The sequence below is a fragment of the Fusarium poae genome, chromosome 3 (assembly GCF_019609905.1).
Source record: "Fusarium poae strain DAOMC 252244 chromosome 3, whole genome shotgun sequence".
In the NCBI taxonomy this organism is placed as follows: Eukaryota; Fungi; Ascomycota; class Sordariomycetes; order Hypocreales; family Nectriaceae; genus Fusarium; species Fusarium poae.
Window position 1 is genome coordinate 6,205,191 of NC_058401.1, and position 21,760 is coordinate 6,226,950.

The following is a 21,760-nucleotide window of genomic DNA, read 5'->3' on the forward strand; positions in this document are numbered from 1 at the left end:
TGTCATTCATGCATGAAATTTCACATACCACAATGCAAGCATGAGTTGTTCATACTCCTGTTGTCGGACGGCACTCAATAACCATCAGAATAAGCCTTTCACTTCTCCATTCAACAATGCGTCCAGTATTATAGCCTTTGGGCCAGTAACAGTGTTGGAAGGCATTAATGACACTGATAAACCGTACTTAAGTCATTTCTAATGGAAATGACCCTTACACGTGGACTTTCATCTAACCAGACAGACAGGTAAGAGGCGGTATTCGAACAGACGCATAAGGAAATAGAATTTGTTCGCCCTGGCGACCATAACAACAGAACGCCAGTATTGAGTTGAGCCAGCCATGTTGGGCAAATGCATGTGAATGCTCTCAGTGCGCCCTCGGAAAAGCCCGGCCGGCCCTTCAACAAGGCGCTTATATCCCAATCGGTAAGACTCGGCCAGGCTTTAGTTACAGGACAAAACAAAAAGGAAAAAAACAATGGGTACAAGATCGCCATCTATCAATTGAGTACGGAATGACATATGGAAATGATTATGCAACCTTTCTTCACTGTGGAGTCTTTCCGTTGTCTTCCGGTAACCGGAGCCGGAACCGGGAACTAGAATTTCTATGTGAAGTTGAATAGGCTGGACTATTTAAAACGTGCATGTATTTCCCCAGAAAGAGAAGGAAAAGAGAGCCTCATGGATATTGGTAACTATCCTAGCTAAACCTAATCTTAGGATGGTGGTAAATCAGTGTGCCGGTGATTTCGAAATGTCAATGCCGGTAGCCGAAATAGTGATAGAATCCCTGGTGACCCGGTTCACGAAAAGACGTGTTCATTATGAATGCCAAGTCTCTAGTCGTGTCAAGCCAGCTGCTTGTCACGATACTATCCGCTGGCGCATGGGTTGTCACGGCAAAGTCACGTCACAGTTCGAGCAAGTCTTGCAATGTAATTGTATAAACTTTTTTTCCGGTATTGATATTTCTACCAAAGCAACTCCTCTGTTCGACGCCGCGGTACTCCTTGCTCGCTGTTAAAGCTTTGTAAGTAGTATCCAACTACTCAGAAAGAAATGGTGTTGACACCAGCCAATGGGCAAAGCACGGAAGTCTCGATGTTCTCCGCAGTCGGGGGGTATTTTCTGGAAACCCGACTTATTTGCTTTTCCCCAATTCTCCTCCTCTTCTTGGTGCTTAGACCAACCCCTCGTTTCATATGACGCTGCTGACAACATAGTATCGTAGTGCCCTAAGCGGTATCCTAGACGAGATGCAGTTGCAGTCGGAAACTCTGTCCTTGTCTGCATTGTATCATGATGAGATAGGCTTACGTGCCCATCTCGAAATGCACCGTGAATGGGTTGCCACTGTGCATGACCACTCGGCGTCCTCGTATACTATGCCACGTAGTATGCATGCTCCAGAAGGCATCTTCCTGGTTATCATCATAGTCCGCGTCATTGTAGGTATTCGTTCATCCCTCCGCTCCACCTATGACTCCTCGCCCGTGGCAGGAGACATATTTAACCGAAGAGAGCAGCGCCGCCAGACTCGACAGCCTCGATCTCGGCAGCGTTGAGGGGAGCGCGGTGGAAGCGGGCAGGAAGCTCAGAAAGGTCAAAGGCAACACCCTTGGGAGGGTTGACAGAGCCCAGAGAGGCAGCACTGGTACCGCCGAAGCCAGACTTCTGAAGAGGACCATGCTGCTGGACGTGGTCACGGTAGGAGCTGAAGTTCTTGTGAGAAGCGGCGGCGTCGCCGTTTCCATAGCCGGACCAGGACTCGGGGAGCTTCTCAACACCGGAGGCGGGGTGAGGCTTGGGGGTATGGTCGACGTTGGCTAGAGAATAAATTGTTAGCTGGAGCAGGCAACGAGGGGAAAGGTTTCGTTTCTAGGTGAGACATACAAGGGATGGTTCGGGGACCGAGAAACTTGATGAGAGGGGTTCGCTCAGCGTGGACAGCAGCCTGTCGGAGGGCACGAGTAGCAGAGAACATGGTGATGGTTGTCTGCGTGTTGAGGTAATTGGTAGTTGGTCGGGCGGGTTTCTTGTGTGGGTGAATCTAGAGTGTTTGCTAAGACACTTATGGATATAAGCAAAGAGTTGAAAATCGAGAAAAGCAATTGAGTTTGTTGAGAAGAAGGAAGGGTAAGAGTAGAAGGCCGAGGTGGGAAAAGACGAGGTTATGTATCTGAGGAATTTTTGTAGTGGTAGCCCAGTTCAGGCCAAGGTTAGGTTCATTTGTACCGCGCCGAAGCGCAAGCGCAACCCAGCACAACTCAGCGCACTTACAGGGAAGGTGCCTAGCTCCGTCCCGTTCGGATGGCGCGAACTGGCCTGGGCATGAGCTAAAAAGTTGGAATCCACCGACAAAAAAAACCTCGACTCGTCAAAACAGGCCACAATTGACATTGCATGCCCTGGACAGGCGCTACAACACGTTACCCACCCTTGCCATGGCTTCTATAGTCTTGATGTGGGAGAAGTCAGTGCCCAAAAGCAAAAAGCAAAGTTATGAGAGTGGGATGAGTCTCAGTGGCACAGCATACCTACGCGAATCCCGTTAACGTGGGATGTATCTGCACTCTGCTCTGCATTACATGGGTTGTGCCAACGTCTGGTCTGAACACCATACCCATGACAATGCTGCAGTCTCCAGGTCCAGGCAGCTTAGGGCCAAAATCTCCGCTCTCTCGCATTCAAGATGAGATTTACTTGTGACAGACAACCAGGACAGGAAGGGCAAGGTTGCACTCTGCAACGCCCAAACAACGAACGCTGTTAGAGACTTTCGGCCTTCCACGTCGTAGACTAAGGCTGCTTGGGGATCATCCACCCTCCTTCATTACAAACAATTCTGCATAAGTCGAGTCGGACTTTGGCACCGTCGGTGGAAATACCGTTCTTAACTGCACCGCACTGCAGCATGGGGTTTACGACCGGAGTTGTAGCGAAATGGCGTGGTTCCTGGCCTTGCATAACGGATTTAAGCAACCGTCGTTCACGACTGCAGCTTATTCATCTTTGGAACGAAGAAATGCGCCAGATTTCCCGAACCGATTTAATAGTATAATATCCCAAAACTACACAGCATTCGCCGGCATCTTAAACCGAACCGAGAGTTGGGGTAGCTATGTACATGTAACTGTCTACAAACTTGATGCTATTCACTGGTACTGCTACCCTAAAAAGTTTCTTGGATGACCACCCTCCTGAAATCAGCTTGCATTCGATGCACACATATTGCGATCGTTAAACATCTGCCGGCTCGAAGCTCATGGCGTTTGGTTGGAGAAGTTTCCCTCCTCCAGCCCTAGTCTCACCATCATCAAGCCGCCCCTCCTCGCCGTTTCTCCGGGATTGACATCAGGAGACAACAGACAGAACAGAGGCGAGCCTCGTTTAACGCGCGGGGGGTTCGATATTTCCCTTTTGGGCGAACACATTTGTCCGGGGGGGGGCGACGTCTGGGGGGAACTAAAGATTGTCTGGTTGGTGGAGGAGGTGGGTAGACTAGTAAAGTGATGCTTTAAACAACGGACAGATGGGCGCATCTGCTAGGGATGATGTTGTTAATCAAAGACGAGGCAAGAAGGCGCAATCCTACATTGCATCCATCAACTTTGCCATATCCAATGCATGGATTCCTGGTCTCAACAATCTGCACAGCGGTGCTCCGTGCCGTGCCCGTGCCACCCGAGCCTGGTCGTTGACGCGATCTCTTAGGAAAACAAAGGCCTCAGAAGCGCCAAAGCAATGACCATGTCAATGTCATTGCTGGACCCTACCTACGTAATTGAAGCGAGGCCCCTGTCCGAAACCAACGTTGTGCGTCTGGTTTGCTTTAGCTGCCGCTGTATGCGGAGCGGAGAGGAGAGGAGAGGAGAGGAGCGGATCTAGGCAGATGGGCAAGCACATGGTCGAGAAAGGCTAATGTCTAGCCTAAAAACGCCGACATACAAGCGCGAAAAGACCAACGTTACAGTTGAAGATCCAGCTGGGCAGCCCGAGAAGGGCCCTGGGGAAACGCCGAACAGCGAAGGTCATTTGGTCGACTGATGATGCTCCAGAGGGTGTTGGACTATCTAGACGATAATGTTACGATGACAGTAATGACTCTTCAAAGAATAGCATCCGATTGATCATGGTGATATGCAGACAAACCACGGGCTCATTGACTTATTAAAGAGATACACAAATCGTAAGACGTGGCATTGGTTTCCTCAATCGTTTACGAAACGGAAATGCTCGTCTTGGTGTTTTTGTTGCAAAGTTGATATCTCTGAATCAAGATGATATACTGACCAATCCTGTGTCGAGAACTGGCTATGACAGATTGTGATTACACCTGGTTTATGGATAGGAGATACGTACCGAATTCACCCCTGCCTCTGAATCTCATCCTTCTTGTTTTAATTTACCTACCCGTCTACCTACCTAGGTACCTTAGTACTAAGCTGCTAGGTAGAGAGAGGTTGACAAAAATTATAGTGAAATTGGCAGGAGAATCCGAGTTTTGAGGTTTATGTTCCCTTTTCAGTTTTGGTGTCTATGTCTATGTCGTGGATCTGATAGATTGAGTGAGATGGTATGTTGCACCGATACTTGCTCAATGTCTACCAACGTTATCATACTTACTAACTACCACATGCTGCATGAATAAGAAACCTCGCGTAACATTTCCAAAAGGCCCGACCTCCACGGTAACCCAATTTTTCCCACTTTGTTTCGTATTCCAGATCAACCTTCTTTTCCTCAAATTGAGTGTCGGTATGTAGAAGCGTGGCTTACACCGGGAGCCGGCATCGGTGGAAATCCTTGAAGTCTGTGCTGTGTCATGGTACCGCTCCCTGGGCTGCGATTGGTCTTGATGAATTAGCTTATTTTGCGCCTCAACATCACTCTCGCTCCGTGAGTCCGTGGACTTTCTTATCCTCTTGGGGTAATCCCGCTTGCACGTGAAACCCGAGGGAGGAGCTCCTCCGCGATTTTGTAAAAGTCGAGGTCAAATCTCTACTTTTCATCTTTTCATTTTGTATGGGAGGCCATTGCGCCTACTTTTCCCTCTGATATGTTGTGAATACTCACTATATGGGGGATCTGATTTCACATTTAAAGTCTGCCTCGCTTTTACTTTAATATCTAATGTATCTTTAGCTTGGAGAAAGTGAGGTTTTATCATGGTTTCAGTTCTCTCTGATGCCTCTTCTATACATTCCTGAGCAACCTCATCTTCAAAATGGGAAAATTTGCGGAATTATCTGTGTGGTGCTGTTGTCTTCTCCAGATGGATAAGAAAGCCGTACTTGACCAATCAGAGTCTTCCGCTTCAAGCTAGCATACCCCATCTGGGGAAGCCAGTATTGGCCAATCCCCTGTAAACTTTCCTACACACCCGGGCACCGAAATTCAATTATGGCCAGTGAGACACTGAGGCACTCTATTTTAGACAACATATCGTAACGCATTCCTCTTTACCAACTACCTAAGGTAGTACTCTTTCTTCAGTTAGCAGCCGATTGGCTTCTATCCTTCACCCTCGCCCCAGGGCATACGGATTCAAGATAAATGAACTCTTTCGGTGACATCAGTCGAACGCGAAGATGGTGACATCGGATTGTGTTGGATAGGTAATAAAAAATGGGCAATGTATCTCGATCGATTTAAGACGTGCTTCGTGGTAACTGAAGTCCCATTCAAGAACATAGGCCTGCTTTTGATGTCGGGAAATCAATGCGTTCTCTGCAACTACCTAGGAAGTGAATGGCTTCATTGGAATGGTGTTCTTGTGAGCAAATCTAGTCTACCAAGCCTATGAGTAAGTCATGAGTGTGCCTGCTATAGAGTGTAGGACTGCCTTGCCCGTGCCCCAAGGAGGCATTGTCGATATGGCAAATGCAAAGCATTTGCCGCAATTAGGTAATCAACGCTGTGCCAAACTCGACTTGAAACCATTGCAAGTCCACAGAAACATAAACATATTTTTAATTCTCTAACCCAAACTTTTCTTTCATCGCATTGTTTACCCAGGTCATCTCAGTGTCGGGCCCAACATCTACATCAAGCACGCGACCTGACGACTGCTGCACAGATCTGATGAACCAACCTTGACGCGTGTAGACGCTCCAACCCAGGTGTACGCCTCCACCAGCCACTCATACCACACCTTTGTATCGTCTGTTTGACGCCACATACTGACCTCAAGCTCAGTATCAGCTGGGAAGTAAAGAGGTTTCTGTGAAGCTGTTAGTGTTGTACTGCCCGATACTATTCACAATGACTTACCTTGAGGGGGAAGAAGATGGGGAACCATGAGATCATGTCCTTGCTCTTGTCATCAATACGTTCGGGGTGTGTGCTAATCTCAATCTTCGCGCCCTTGTTCTCAGGAATCTGAGACTCATACAACGTCGACTCAAAGTAACCAGCCAAACCGTGGGTAACGCCCCTTGTTCTACAAACGAACGTAAGATGGCAATACCTTGAGTTGTGATCGTTAGCACCAGCAGCACCAGCCATGCTGCCACCGCCACCGCCAACAACACCACCCGATCGCTTCGCCTCAAGGGCGACGAGCGACGATTCAGGAATAGGGTGCGAGAACTCCCAAGCTTCTTGGAATCGAGGCTTGTTGGGTGCTCGCTCAGCGACGAAGTCAAGAGCGAAAAGCCGGACAACCCAAGGAGTCTCGAAGGCGTGAGGGTCTCCGGGCACTCGTGAGAGGATATCGGCATGAATCTTGGGTGTTGAGATAGGACTCATGTGAGCGGTGTAGCTACTGGGAATCGAGATGCCGTGGGGGGTGGACATGACGTGCTGGATACCATCGAGACACTCAGGTGACAGCTCGTTATCTCCAAAAGATCCGAGAAGTTCAGAGATGAGAATATCAACCTTGCCATATACAGGTCCATTCTCGTCTTCAGAAACGACAGGACCCTTCCAAGCTCGCATATCAGTCTTGACGACCTTAACATTACCGCCCCAGACGAGTTCATTTTGGCGCAAAAGATAGACATAGGCGTTGGGGTTCTTTTCAACGGCCCACATATCGATCGGTACTCCAGCATCTTCAGATGCCTTGAGGGCTCGAGTAACCAGTGGACCACGGCCAGAACCAGCAACTGCAACAACAACCTTGCCGTCTTTGGAGAGAGGCTTCTTCAGCCCCTTCCACTCTGTAAGAGCCTCAAACACAGCAATCTCGTACTGGCTATACTTGACGGGATCTCCTTCGAAAACTTCGTACGTAGCTGACTCAAGGTTGTCGGATAGAGGCTGGAGAGGTGACTGCAGCCAGTCCTGGAAGCTGGTCAGGGTAGGGCTCTCGAGGTAAGTGAATGGGGGCTGTTGGTCTTCGAGCCATCGGAGATAAGAGATGTAGTCATTCGTCTTGACTTGGGAATCTTGTCCTTTAGACAACTGATTCTGTGTCTCTGCTTCGGAGAGGCTAGGAAACTCATCCTGGGAGGTAGGTGGAACTTGGGGGCCGTCCTTGAGGTGGGAGACGTCAGGACCAACATCGCGAAGAAGGATCCAGGGAACGTTCTTCAATCTCATATACGAGAAGATGAGATTCTGGTGATGCTTGGACAGCGAAGGGAAGCCAGCCTTGTTCGTCTGGAAAGTGGATGGTGTAAGAGTGAGGTAGTGCAGGGGTTCCGCGAACCAACGGTCCTGGAGGTCCTTCTCAGGCATCACACGAGGGATCTCCAGAGCTTTTCAAGAAGTTAGTATCTATTGATAACAATCAGAAATCAAATTACCTACAGACGAAGAGTCTAGTGTTGTAGTTGCAAACACTGCGGACATGGTGCCATGAATCCCACGCGGCTAGGAGGTCGATTTCCTTTCCCTCGGTCTTGGTAGGAGTTTTTACATCAAGCGAAGAGATATTGACTTCTTTTGACTCTTGAACAGGTTCACGGTACATTGGCATCTGGATCAAAAAGGTAAGGCGGTTGCCAATGGTGAGAGCTTCCTCTACAGCACGAGAATACTGAGCAAGACTCTGGTTTCCGCCATCAATAGAAGCATCCTGTCGAGGCCCAGGGATGATGATGCTGCGCACGCCACAGAAGTTGGCGTAGTTGATCTCAACGTTGAGTACTTGGCGAGAGATGCTGGAGATGATGGGGTTAGAAGAGCCAAGGTCGATCCAGGGGCTGATGACGGCAGTGTAAGTGTTAACAGCAGCGCAGGGAAACAGACTCGTGTCCTTTGTGGTCAGAGGGGGCAGAATGGGCTCTGCTCGTGAACCAGTCGCCGTAGTGGTAGGCTTCTCGCCATTGTTGGAGAGAGTAGAAAGATGCTCAGACACTAGCGCAAAGACGCGGTCTCGGAAGTGAGTGTTTGTGACGGGAGTCGTAGCAAAGGCCAGCTATCCAGAGAGTCAATCGGTGATCCCAGTAATTTTAGATTAGACTGCAAGAACAAGAGGGTTCATAATGGCTCCTAGAAGCTGTTGACGTGTATGACTTGCGACTTACACCATGGTTGAGCAGATGGCCATACTGTAAATCAGTGAGGGGCTCGTTGCTGTTCGAGTTGTGGTATCCAATATGAAAACTGGGTCGCTGAAGACCGAAACCATCAGATATATCGAAGCCTACGTCTTCGGAAGCCATGATTTGTATGTATAGGATTATCTAGAAGTGGCGGACGTTGTTGTTTGAAGCTGCCTTGTCAAGAAGAAACAGTAAAGTTGAGATTTCTGGTAGTGGAGTAAATTCACCCCGCCAAAGCTCTAATTGTGCGAAGTGGGATGAATGGTCAGGTTTCAAAATCTGCCAGAAAGGGAAGTTGTCGAATCGAGTTAAGGTAAGCAGTTAAACGAATAAGGCCTTTCTAATGCTTATAGACACAAGAATCGTTTGTTTCCGATAAAGGTACTAAGGTATGAAACAATTCTGATTGGTAGGTAATGTTGCAAACTCGCTCTTGGAAAGAAGAGCTGATGATTTTCACGACAGAGGACCCTGAAAGTGGGCACAGTGAACGCTATCTTAGTAGAGAAAGTGTAGGCACTTGCATTTTACGATGGAGGATAATTGGCAAGTGACTGTCCTTTTGAATTTATTTCATTAAACGGAAACAATTCTAGACATATCATCTAAACTTCTAGCTTTTAATGATGTTGTATTAAATATGTGTATGTATTACAAACAAACTCGAGAACGTTACAACGTTGTCGTCTTCACCCAGTAGATCGGCGGATCTGGTACACTGTACGACAAGAACTCTTATCGATAAGCATCCGCCTTCTCAGTCCCGCCAAAATTTTCTAGCAAAACGAACGCCAAAAACATCACGGCCTTTCTTCTTCAGCCTCGCCACTGTTTCTCTCTTTCTTCTCCTACTACTCCTTCTCGCTTTGTCATCAGCGAAACAATGTCTGAATATATGGGAGGAAAGCGGTCAAGCGCCGATGCCGACGAGTCAACTCGAAAGAAGGCCAAGAAAGAAGGCGGCGGCGACGAAAAGTACAACCCTTACCTTGCTCACATGCATGACAACGGGGATAGCAATGGCTATGGCGAGGAGCCTTCCCCCGACTCTCCTTTGGCCGGCATGAAGCGACAGAAAACAACCGCTAAGCAGGCAGCCAAGGCTGAGGATTCAGAGTCGAACCCCTTCACCGGCCGACCACATTCGCAGAAGTACTTCCAGATCCTCCAGAGCCGTCGCGATTTACCCGTGCACAAGCAACGGCAGGAGTTTCTCGATAAGTACCATTCGACGCAGATCCTCGTCTTCGTCGGTGAGACAGGTTCCGGAAAGACCACTCAGATCCCCCAATATGTCGTTTACGACGAGCTACCTCACCTCACCGGTAAGCTCATCGCTTGTACCCAGCCGCGTCGAGTCGCCGCCATGTCGGTCGCGCAGCGTGTCGCTGATGAGATGGACGTCACCTTGGGTGAGGAGGTCGGTTACAGCATTCGTTTTGAGGATATGACAGGCCCCAATACCATGCTCAAATACATGACCGACGGTATGCTTCTGCGCGAAGCCATGCACGACCACGAGATGTCTCGCTACAGCTGCATTATTCTCGATGAGGCTCACGAACGTACCCTTGCGACCGATATCCTCATGGCCTTGCTCAAGCAGATCTCCATGCGCCGCCCCGACCTTAAGATCATTATTATGTCTGCCACTCTTGACGCCCAAAAGTTCCAAAAGTACTTCAACGACGCGCCTCTGCTCGCTGTTCCTGGTCGAACCCACCCTGTCGAGATCTTCTATACACCAGAGCCTGAGCGCGATTACGTTGAGGCTGCCATAAGAACTGTTCTCCAAATCCACGCTTCTGAGCCTGAGGGTGATGTTTTGCTCTTCTTGACTGGTGAAGACGAGATTGAGGACGCTTGTCGCAAGATCAGCCTGGAGGCTGATGAGCTAATGCGCGAGGTTGACGCTGGTCCTCTTGCCGTGTACCCTCTTTATGGTACTCTACCTCCTCACCAGCAGCAGCGCATCTTCGACAAGGCTCCTGCTCCTCTTCGCAAAGGCGGTCGTCCTGGACGTAAGGTCATCATTTCTACCAACATCGCCGAAACCAGTTTGACCATTGACGGTATCGTGTACGTCGTGGACCCCGGTTTCAGCAAGCAGAAGATTTACAACCCTCGTATCCGTGTCGAGTCTCTTTTGGTTTCGCCCATCTCCAAGGCCTCTGCCCAGCAGCGTGCTGGTCGTGCTGGTCGTACAAAGCCTGGAAAATGTTTCCGCCTTTACACAGAGAAGGCGTTTAAGAAGGAACTGATCGAGCAGACATACCCTGAGATTCTGCGCTCCAACCTTGCCAACACAGTTTTGGAGCTCAAGAAGCTCGGTGTCGAGGATCTTGTCCATTTTGATCTTATGGACCCTCCTGCTCCTGAGACTATGATGCGAGCTCTTGAAGAGCTCAACTATCTCGCCTGTCTCGACGATGATGGTGAGCTGACCACTCTCGGCAGCATGGCATCAGCGTTCCCTCTGGACCCCGCCCTGGCTGTCATGCTCATCTCTTCTCCTGAGTTTTACTGCTCCAACGAGATTCTTTCCATCACTTCTCTGCTCTCAGTTCCTCAAATCTTCACTCGCCCTGCCAACAACCGCAAGCGCGCTGATGAGATGAAGGCGCAATTTGCTCACCCCGATGGAGACCACCTGACCCTGCTCAACGCCTACCACGCCTTCAAGGGCCAGGCCACATCAGACCCCAACAGCGCCAAACAGTGGTGTCACGAGCACTTCCTCTCGTTCCGTCATCTTTCCAGTGCTGACAACGTGCGCGCCCAGCTTAAGCGCATCATGGAAACACATGGTCTCGAGCTTGTCTCAACGCCATTTGAGGACAAGAACTATTACACCAACATCCGACGCGCGCTACTCGCTGGTTTTTTCATGCAGGTCGCTATGAAGGAGAGTTCTGGCAAGCTCTATCGCACTGTCAAGGATGATCAGGCTGTCTTGATCCACCCCTCAACCGTTCTTCGCACCGAGTTTGACTGGGTTCTTTACAACGAATTTGTCCTGACGTCAAAGCAATACATCCGTACATGTACAGGTATCCGACCCGAGTGGCTACTGGTAAGTCGTGTTCCCCCAAAGTTGATTCTTTTTCCACCACGAGAGTCGTGTAGCCTCAGTGCCATACAGTCATACTAACAGCCATATAGGAGATTGCCCCCACCTACTATGACATCGATAGCTTTGAGCAAGGCGACGTCAAGCGCTCTCTTGCCCGCGCTGCAGAGAAGAAGCGCCGCAAGGAGGCCATGAAGGCTGGTAGATGAAGCACTCCCTGCAGGAACCCATGAGTGTCGAAACCGCCGAGTGTCGGTTATAATTTCAAACAAATGGGTATCAGCAAGGATTGGGAAAGCATGAGATCTATATTTATTGCTTATTCAATGCTTAATCCTCCCGTGTACGCGCGGGAGGCGACCCTCCATCTCGGCGTCTCGGCCTTGTATTGGATTCATGAAAGAGACAAACATATTTCCTGAAGAGTGGAGGACAAGAGGGTTGTGGATCAACCCGACAAGAATTCCCCTCCCTTATTCATCCCGGTCTAGACTTCTGCATTCTGATACTTTGACTGGTCAACTACGGCGTTTTATGTGCATCAGCCACTTGTTCTATGGTTGGCTGGTCGGTTGGTTTGTTTTTCTGCTTCAACTTGTCATTGTGCCCCCCCTCCTCTGTCGGGTCCTAGGTTTTCCTACCTTGCCTATTTGGTATTAGAGTCCTGCAGCACCGTTAGATTGCCAAGGAGGGTGTGGGCAACTGTGATGCAGAATGTGGGCGTTTTTGGGATGTTTTACTCGTGCGCATTTTTCTTGGTGGTACTGTAGAAGGAGAAAAGAGACGACAAAGACAACCCTGGAACAGACTAAAACTGGTGGTCGATAGATGTCTGATGTTAGCACATGGGCAATATGTCAGAGAGCTGAATAATTGAGAAACATTGTCAACAAACAAATTCCGATACTGATGCATTTTCTACGTACTAAACTAACTCATGCTTTTAAGGTAGCCAGTCCAATACCATGTACAATACCTCTTCTTCTGGCTTGTTAAACCATCTGGGTTCGACTTGGCCATGCTTTTTTCTCTGGTCTCAAATTGGCTAGGTGGTTGGTTATTTTGGTTGTCCATACAGCTTGGTTCACGATAACACCTACGTCAAGATGAAATACTCAACAGCGCTATGTAATGCAAACACGGAGAGATTGACAAGTATACGACCTAGGGCATCCTAGCTAGGGGAGTGCGGGCTGCAGATCCGTCTCATCGCGAGCAAAGATGCAATCTAAACCTTGGTTGAACTGTTTCCGGCTCCAATTTTTACTCTTTCGTCTCTTTTTTTTTATGATATTTTATCAGAGTTCTCTCGCGTAATTTACTTGCCTCCTTCAGTGTACGAACAGGTGTCCAGGTTTGTATACCCATGTCTGCTAATCCTGGATGCGAATGTACGTACCAGGGCCTGTCAATGCAAAAGGGTTGGCAGGCCCCCCTCGTGTCAATCAGATTGATTGTGTGGAGGCGGGCGGGAGATCGAAGAAAAAAGCAAAAACAGAAGAGAAAAGAAAAGAAACGAATGGCATACGTGGGAACACCCCGGGAAACCAGACAGACAGGCAGACAGACAGACACCTGGGTGAAGTTAGTAAGAACAACATCCTGACATTTGGTGTCGTAAAACATAAAACTTCATCAATAATTACGCATCCAAGAGGGTCTGCGACGCCCCAGCTATTCTCCATCAACCCCATCTCGATCACTTATCAGCATGAGTCAGGGCGAAACAAGATGGTTGAGATGATTGATTCAATAAAAGTCTACTCGTGAAGTAACTATGGGTTGGTCCATCGCTGGATTTAGTCACCAACAACACGATATAAAAATATTACATACGTGAATCTCTTCCTAGAACATCTCACCAAAAAGTACATGGTAAAAGACTCGAAATGCTAAAAGAAACCAAGGGTTGAATTGTCGGTTCCACTCAGAAATTTTATCTACCCTCGTACAGGCTCCAGCCTCTGACTGCCGGCGAGACTATTACTCTTCTGGGCCATCAAAGCCGCCAATGACTAACTCTGGGTTAGTATTGAAGAACAAGGGAGAGCAAATGCCGCTGCGATGCGCATCAGTTTTACCCGTCAGAGATAAACGGGTTTCTGTAATAGTTTGAAACCCAAAGCTTGTGACATCCGGACAAGTCCTGCCAGAGCCTAGGATCACTAAGCGAAACATTATAAGAGGTACCTAGTCCAGAACAATATAAGACACTCATGGTAAGACGGTCGTGTAGTATGGCAGCACTCAATACCGGTAGGAGAATTGTCATGGGGATCTGAAAACATGCCAGTGACCAACAAGACCTGGCAAGTCCTCAGCAACTCTCTACCTCCCAGCATACTGTGTCAGATAGAGAGACATTTCAGCTTAAAGTCGATGACAGTACCGAAAGATTATGTACGGGAACATCGATGTGACGCAGGTCGCCTGTTGGGGAGCTGAACATCACCATAGTCAAGATTGCGCATAAATAAACAAGCGTCCAGATAATACGCCGAGGGATGGATCGCCTTGTCAGATGTGCATGTTAACTGTAGGCTGACAGCTTTGGTGTTGAATTCTGCTTCTCTCCACCCCCTTCAACCGTCCCAGCCAAAAACTGTGTTGGAGGAAGGCGGAACTGTGAATAGAGGCGCCACAGGGAATCAGTGTTGCTCGACAAGACGTTGCAGAAGCGCGGGGCGACCCGAGACCTCCAACTAGGGTAGCAGTCTTGTCGAAAATAGTCTGATACTTTTCAAATGTCTCACGATAACCAGGTAACAGGTAAACTACCAACTATGAGCGAGGTGTGTGTTTCTCCGAAGCACTTACCAGATACAGTACTCTGAAAAAACACAGAGCCTGGCTTCTGATAATCCGAGATGATATCGCCGAACAAAGGCAAGATATGGCCATGGCTCATGATAACCAGTCAATGAATGGTGCTGATAGTACTATATCCAAACACTCATGTCCAGAAGCGGAACTGCGGCGCTACCCACACTTGTGGATCCCGACAAGCAAAGCGATTCTGTTTTGCTTTTTTTTTTTTTTTGCTTTTTTGTTCTTTTTTGCTTTTTCCCGCCCTTCCATTCCCAGATACTGCCTGGGCCGCATTGGCATCGACCCTAACATGTTCTAAGAACGTTTCTTTTTCAGCCTCAAAGATCTCATCCCCACCAAGTCCCCCGGTTCGAGGGTTCACTACCATGTGAGGCCAATATAATCTGTTGATATGACCCTATTTAATACTCAAACATGCCATTGTGAGTGCGATGCTCGGCTCCTTGTCCTTGCGCACTCTGTGGCACGATACATGGTAACATGGAAAGACCATAGCAGGCCAAGCGTTGATTAGTACGGGCCTCGCACCTGGATAGCTTCTAGTTGACAGCACGCCCCCCTTAACCTGTATCTGCAAAGGGCTTCTTGCCCTGGTAGGTTATGCAACGAATGTGATTGCCGTGGATCTAGGGGCTTTCTTGGACATGGACCATGGACAGGAAATCATTGTGCATCGTCTCGTCTCAGGCAAGGCCAACTCCGAGAGGGATGTGCAAAGTGTAAAAGCTCGGTGTCATTGGTACGCCGCTTCCCCAGACGACAGCGACACGCCCCTGTCGAGTCTAACCTCACGCCATATCCGCCGGACGCTACTCCCATTACCGTAGAGCTCTCGCCCACATGGCCCCACGTCTCGACGAACCACAAGCCGTCTCTAAGCTGGCTCATCCCATTGCTTCGCTTCTCAGGACAGGACGGATGTGCTGTGTGGTGTAGTAGTAGTAGTAGTAGCATATCGAGACTCAACACAACCACAGACAGCATCTGAACCCCGCAGCATATTTTTGAATCGACAGTAGGCGTCTCCAAGAATGCGTCATCCTTGATTATTGGTCGCCTTTCGTCGTCCCCGGTGTAGAACAACATGCACGACTTCCTCTATAATATGCAGAGTCCTACATGTCGTTTTCACAAGCAGGTGTCTGCAGTTAGTTGTCTTGCCAAGCTCACAGGGGACTCCCTGTCTGTCATCATTGCTGCTGCTGGTGTGGTCCCCACTACATCGCATCGTTATGTCCAACGGGGACCATCAGTCAATGCCATTTCGCATGGCATTGCAACGCCAGCGGGCCATTCGCCATAGACTTGAGCTGTTCCCTAAGACGTCAGTAGTGCTTCGTCCTGAAAACAGTAGGTACAGTACAAACCTCTAATCATGCCAGTCCATTCCCACCTGAAGATCCGCTATGTGTCCTAGGGATCCTTTGTTGGCCTTCCGCATTTCAAAGGTAGGTACAGTAGTACCGGGACATCACATCGTTCGACCCTTTCCCCGGTTGAGTCCACTCCCCATACTAGCAATCGCATTCACGTCACTTCCTCCCAATGCATGCATGCATAGTAGCTCATATAAGAAGCCATGTTTCTGCCTTTGCCTTTGCCTTTGCCTTTGCCTTTGCCTTTGCCTTTGCCTCTGTCTCAGTGTCAGTCCCAGTCTCGGTCTTGCATTTCATTGCCCATCGGCTCATTGCTTCACATCTCATCTTGCCAAAGTCTACCCCACGCGATACCATCCTATCTGTTCTGATAATCATCATCGTCAACTACACAATGAGCGGAGCTGGCGGCTTTTATAAATACCGATGCAAGTACTTCTATACACACAACTGTCCTAACTGGGTTTGGGTGAACAATGCCCCATGCGCATCATGTCTTGTAAGTTGAACTGTTGCGCACTGATTGGAGATTTGCTGACATGTATGTATCTTAGGCCGATGGACGCGATAACGAAGGATCCGCCCTACCAACTTGGGGGCTTCCACGAGATATCGTTGTGCCACAAGTGCTAAATGGAATTCTTCAATACACTCTAATGGAGCTTGTAGCTCCTTCAGAGCCAGGCGACGACTGGACGCTTAGGGACAAGGCCAGCCGACCTCCACCATCAATTCCTGTAACAAGCGCCATGCCAGGCATACCGGGGATTTTAGCACAACACCGGTTTTGATATCCAGATCGAGGTGGCTCTTGAGGCACACACGAGCGTTAGTTTTGGCGACGGTAGGCAGAAAATGACCGTCGACGAGGAAAGACTGAGCTGAGCTGTCGAGTGCGGCAACACAGAGGCAGACCGAAATGGCTCTCTTGATCGCCGACCATGCTGAAACGCGCCACTGGGCGTGTGCAGTGTAGGATTTTTAATTGACTGCGACACTCGACAATGGATGGAGCGGGAGGTTGGTGGCTGGAGAAAGACGGCGAGCAAACAAACCCCCCGCGAGATACCCATGTGTTGTGTTGAATATTTCTGGAGACGGGGACTCCATTATGAACTTGTCTTTAGTTTTGGGCGGATTTTTATCTTTTTGTTTATTTCATCGGGATATCATACGGGCGCGAGAGAGTTTTGATGGTTATAGGAGCAATTATTTTCTTTCTTGGTCATCTTGGAGCTGGAAAGCTGTTTTTTTTTCTTTACCTCTTCTCTGATAAAGAAGACAAGCGATGTGGATAGGGCAGACAAGACAGGGTCGTCAGATGTGGTGTGCCTCGGAAAAAGAACTCGTCTGATAATCCCTGTCCGGCCGCAATACTTATCAGTCGACTGCTGTTTGTTTCTTGATGAAATACCCCACCGATAGAAATGCTTACCTAGGTACCGGACAAGGAGCTGCGGTTAAGTTCGAGAACAGCAAACTGACACACATACGAAGCATACGATGCTCAGCGCCAACACATAAGCCGCAGTCAGACATCATCCAGGGAAAAGGCCAAACAAAAACCGCAGCTGAGCCAGGTTTCTTCGCTAGCCCTGTGATGGCTGGACTGAGGACGCAAAAAAGGCCACGGCGCTTAGGTAGTACCGGTCAACCGTAGGCTTTGCTTAAAAGAGACTAGATACAACGGTTGCCAGTTTCCACCATACTCCACGTGCCTGCATCTTATGAGGGTGGTGCCAATGACTTGTTGGGAAGCCGGCAATACTGCAGAAATGAGCTACTACTGCCGTTGAAGAGAGTTTGGTTGGAAACAACGGCGGTGGCCTTGCTGAGCGATACGAGCGGGTGAGGGCATTCCCATGGATGGCAACGCGTGTAGGCGCAGAGATGGGACGAGATGAGATGAGATATAGGTAAGCACAGGCCACACACAGATCCAATATGCTGTGCAACCAGCTGCGGACGACCGACTGACTGTACATACATGCCTACGGTAAGCATGTGTACCTGCTTCAGTGGAGCAAACCGACTAAGGTAAGATGGGAAGAGATTTGAAGTGGTGGGGATGAGTGATGAATGCACAAGTATCCGTAGAGTGTACTCTCGGACTCCTTTCCTTCCCGTTGTTGCTGGATAGAATACATATGCTCCTTTCCATTTTCAAGGAATACCCATGGTGTGAACATTACACAGCAGGTACGTACGTCAAATAGGATATCAGCCGCGGTCGACCGGTTGAGCAGGGGTAATCCCAGCTAACTGCCTACCTATACACTAGCGCCCGTCTTCGCCAATTTTTTAAAAAAGGGCCTCAACTGTTGTGTCTCACTAGCCTTGACCGAACTTTATGTGAAGGAAGAATACCGATGAGTCCAGTTTGCGGACTCCTTTCTAGAAATAGCAATCCCTACCTGCCTGCCTGATTTAGTGCTCTGCAGTCTGTACACACCTCACGCCTCACTAAATTAACGGCGATCGAGCCTTATTGTTTCAGTCACACAATGACAATCGAGATTTTGTTGAATCTTGAGAACTTCTCTAACAGGTAGGTACGTGGGTAGGTCCCTTAAACATCATCAAACGTCCGATTGTTTCAGTACTTGGAACATTCCGTAACAAACAACCTGATCTTGGCATAAACCTTAACCCTTCTAGCCCTCCTCTTACAATGCTACCTTATACAGGCTAGAGATATCAGATCTTGAGCCTTTAATTTATATTAGCTCATCATCATACATGGCTCCATTGAGTACCAAAATATAACATGGGAGATCTATCTAGCTTCGAGGGACAACTAATAAACAAGCCACTTTATGGTTTATTTCAGCTGCTAGCGTGTGCGGTGGCTTGCATTTGGATCAAGAGCATACGCCATCTGACCATCCTAGGTATCTTTACAATATCGGAAATCGCCGCCCACTATACATCTGTTTTGGATTCTTGTAGCTGAGTTGCTGCAACACAGTTCAATTCAATGTGATGTGATAACACATAATAACATCTTGGCGTGAACGGTTTATGTGCTTGCTTGGTTACCGTTATATCAGGTACAAGCCGAGTAAGCACACAATCTGTATATTGTTCTTATCGAATTTATCAACCAGAATCAAAAGAGGGCATTCATCTACACGCACGTTTTAATCAACCCATAAGAATCGACGAACTAAAATAGCTCCGGTCAAGTAAATTGCATATTGAAAGGCCGTAAAGGACGCCAACACGCTCGTCGGTTCAGAAAATATATTGGGTTGTCCTATCCCCGACTGTAGGGTATACTGACGGTTACTTTAACTCTAGCAAATGCTACAACTTTCAAGCGCAAGATATATCGTGATACATAGTTTGTAGTGGAGAAGACGCTGCTCAACTCGAAGCTCTTGAAAGTTTTTGAAAAGGCATGTTCAAACCTTTGCCACGGTATCACATGGCACAGGGAACAAAAGCTTTGCGATATGATTATTAAGCACTTCGCCAATCATAAATGTATTTATCTGAAGATCATATAAACCTGCAAGTAACTCCATTCCGGACCAATCCACTCAAAGCATTATCGCTAAGCCAGCGGCCATCAGTCCTGCAATGACCATTCCCAACTGAGGGCTAACACCGCCGGAAGCCGCACTATCATCATCGCTCAAGCCAAAGGGCAATCCCTGGTAGTCAAAGGTTACATTTTGTTTGATAGAACTATTATAACATCCCCCGTTGGCAATGTCCAAGTTGGTAAGGTCATCGGGTACGTGGAAGAACATGTAATTCTTTTGAGGAATATCCTTGAATCCCTTGGTGTTGTAGGGGAATTTGTCTCCACTGTCTGTCGAGCTTGTGTTGCGCAGGAGTATGCACTGCACTTGACCTGGATAGTCCTTGTACAGAGCTGGGTAATCCTTCATCACGTCGGAGTTGGATGTATCGGCGACGAGGATGAACTTGCGGTCTGGGAAGGTCTGGAAGACCTTGTCAAGCAAAAATCGGCGGATGGATAGCGTTGCTGAGACGTCAGAGAAGTTGAGAGGGCGTGTATCGAACGAGCCGAGAGGGTATGTATTGTAGATAAAGCTCATGTAGTTTCGTGTGACTTGCTCAGGCGTAGTTGTGAGGTAGTGGAAGTGCAAGTCGTTCACCGAAGTCGACCAGTTCGCATAGATTTTGGGCATGTTCATCCATGGCGTGAAGGGTCGGGCAAAGGTGTTGAGCAGACCTTCCTTTGGCTCGTAAATCTTCGTTACTCGCAAGATATCATCGATATCTGACACAATGGTGATACCCTTGGGAGGGACAAGGTAGGCGGTTGCGTTGCCGCTGTTGTTCTTTCCCTCAGCATACAGGTTAAGAGTTTGGATCTTTGAAGTCTCATTGCCAGGAATCAGATAACCGTTGTCGGGGCCAGAGGTGTTTTTAAGCGTTATGAAAGTGTCAAAGTCGCCTTCCAGTGTGGTGTTGTATGGCATTGTAATGTTTTGCGCGCCTCCTCGCTGTATACGTTGTCAATGACCAGTCCAGCAAACGTTGCCCTGTGGGCATACTCACAGCATCGATGGCACCGCCGTTTTCGTCAGGGGAAATGTCCACGTTATTCACAAAGTTCATCTTGACTTCCACGTCGTCCTGCTGCACAACAAAGATCGATTTGGTGACATTTCGGGCCTGAGCTTGCTGGGATTTGGAAAGATCCTTGACTTCTGTGTCAATAAGAAAAACATTGGCGAGGTCGTCCACCTTCTCCTGGCTCAGGTCAGGAATTTTGTAGACATTGCCGTGCACTCTAACGTTCCATCCCTTGTTGGTCCAGTTGCCGTATGGACTGTCTTGTTATTAGCCGTTGCACTGGTTCGTCTGTTCTTGTGCTATAGACTTACGGGATATTTAGCACCTGGGTTGGCTCTGTCTTCAACTCGTCATTGTCAACGCCTGCAGACTTTTTAACATCGTCACCGGTAGGGAAGCCAGTTGGAAAGTCGAGAATGCCAGAATTGACCCATCCCTTGACCTTAGTCTCGATACCGCTGGCAAGACCACCGACATAAGTTTCAACGTCGTCGATGATGTCGCGTCTTTGAAGATCCGCAATCTCAGTAGGCTGGGCAACAGGAGCGGCCGCTCTACGATAGACTGTAGGTGCAGCACCAGGAGCAGCGGCAGGGATGGCCATAACGGCGGGCACGAGGCCCAAAAATGCAGCTTTGCGCATCGTGATCTCGGCCTTGGCTGGAGAGCGTGGCGTAAAGATGAAAAGTCTAGACAGAAACACGCGACGAGGGAGACAGTTTATGAGGGACAAGTAGAACAGTTTTGATTTGTTTAGAATTCGTCCAAGACATACGAGCAGGTTCCTGCATTACGTGACATCACCAGCAACCGGGCGTAGAAGTCACGGATAATTCCCATTGGCCCTGAACAACACAACCAGGATGGTAACAAGCTTTGCTGACAACACACACAATCAGCCTCGTTGCAGATCATTTGTCACAGGGAGGTATTAAGTTTATAACAATTGTTCCGGTGCACTAATTTCAATGCCGGTGAAACGCAGACGTTGGAAATCTTGGCAGTCATGACATCACTACAATAATTTGGCCGACCCATCGGATCCGACAGCCGATCCAAAACGGGATCAAACCCTGTTTGGGCATGGTTCAATCGTGGATCTACATCGGATCTGACTTGCCTCTGGTGGTTGCTGTGCGAATACGGCAGTGCGCTAGAACCTCCGGTCTAGATTCTCTTCTCCTGTTTGGCTGTTAGCACTCATTCATTGGAAAAAGGATGTGGGTAGACTTATCCCCTCACCGCGGGGGGCTGTCCTCCGCACCATTTTCAGGAGAGAGGACAGCCAGGACTACCTCACCCAACAAGGCCTGTCCTAGATCCAACAATACAACCCAGCCTTGCCATTGCTACTCAAAGGCGAGATCTTCAGCTGCGTAGAATAGTCGTTGACAGTACCAGACAAGCACGAAACTTTGACTCCAACTCGAGAT

The 21,760-nt window shown here is 48.6% G+C and overlaps 5 protein-coding genes across 5 annotated transcripts; 2 read left to right on the forward strand and 3 right to left on the reverse strand.

The window, feature by feature from the left end:
* Positions 1-1,515: 1,515 nt before the first annotated feature.
* Positions 1,516-1,990, reverse strand: FPOAC1_009473 (uncharacterized protein; the record flags this gene model as incomplete). Its single annotated transcript, XM_044853899.1, has 2 exons — positions 1,516-1,832; positions 1,900-1,990. 2 exons carry the CDS (start codon positions 1,988-1,990, stop codon positions 1,516-1,518), a joined length of 408 nt encoding a protein of 135 aa, XP_044706569.1.
* Positions 1,991-6,049: 4,059 nt separating this feature from the next.
* FPOAC1_009474 (uncharacterized protein) lies at positions 6,050-8,621 on the reverse strand (the record flags this gene model as incomplete). The annotated part of the gene is made up of 4 exons (XM_044853900.1): positions 6,050-6,229; positions 6,280-7,712; positions 7,765-8,374; positions 8,484-8,621. 4 exons carry the CDS (start codon positions 8,619-8,621, stop codon positions 6,050-6,052), a joined length of 2,361 nt encoding a protein of 786 aa, XP_044706570.1.
* A 763-nt stretch (positions 8,622-9,384) lies between these two features.
* Positions 9,385-11,780, forward strand: PRP43 (DEAH-box ATP-dependent RNA helicase prp43; the record flags this gene model as incomplete). Its single annotated transcript, XM_044853901.1, has 2 exons — positions 9,385-11,574; positions 11,664-11,780. 2 exons carry the CDS (start codon positions 9,385-9,387, stop codon positions 11,778-11,780), a joined length of 2,307 nt encoding a protein of 768 aa, XP_044706571.1.
* A 4,390-nt stretch (positions 11,781-16,170) lies between these two features.
* On the forward strand, positions 16,171-16,567 carry FPOAC1_009476 (uncharacterized protein; the record flags this gene model as incomplete). Its single annotated transcript, XM_044853902.1, has 2 exons — positions 16,171-16,275; positions 16,331-16,567. The coding sequence occupies 2 exons, from the start codon at positions 16,171-16,173 to the stop codon at positions 16,565-16,567; spliced, it is 342 nt and encodes a 113-aa protein (XP_044706572.1).
* A 2,751-nt stretch (positions 16,568-19,318) lies between these two features.
* FPOAC1_009477 (uncharacterized protein) lies at positions 19,319-20,970 on the reverse strand (the record flags this gene model as incomplete). The annotated part of the gene is made up of 3 exons (XM_044853903.1): positions 19,319-20,254; positions 20,310-20,583; positions 20,639-20,970. The coding sequence occupies 3 exons, from the start codon at positions 20,968-20,970 to the stop codon at positions 19,319-19,321; spliced, it is 1,542 nt and encodes a 513-aa protein (XP_044706573.1).
* Positions 20,971-21,760: the final 790 nt, after the last annotated feature.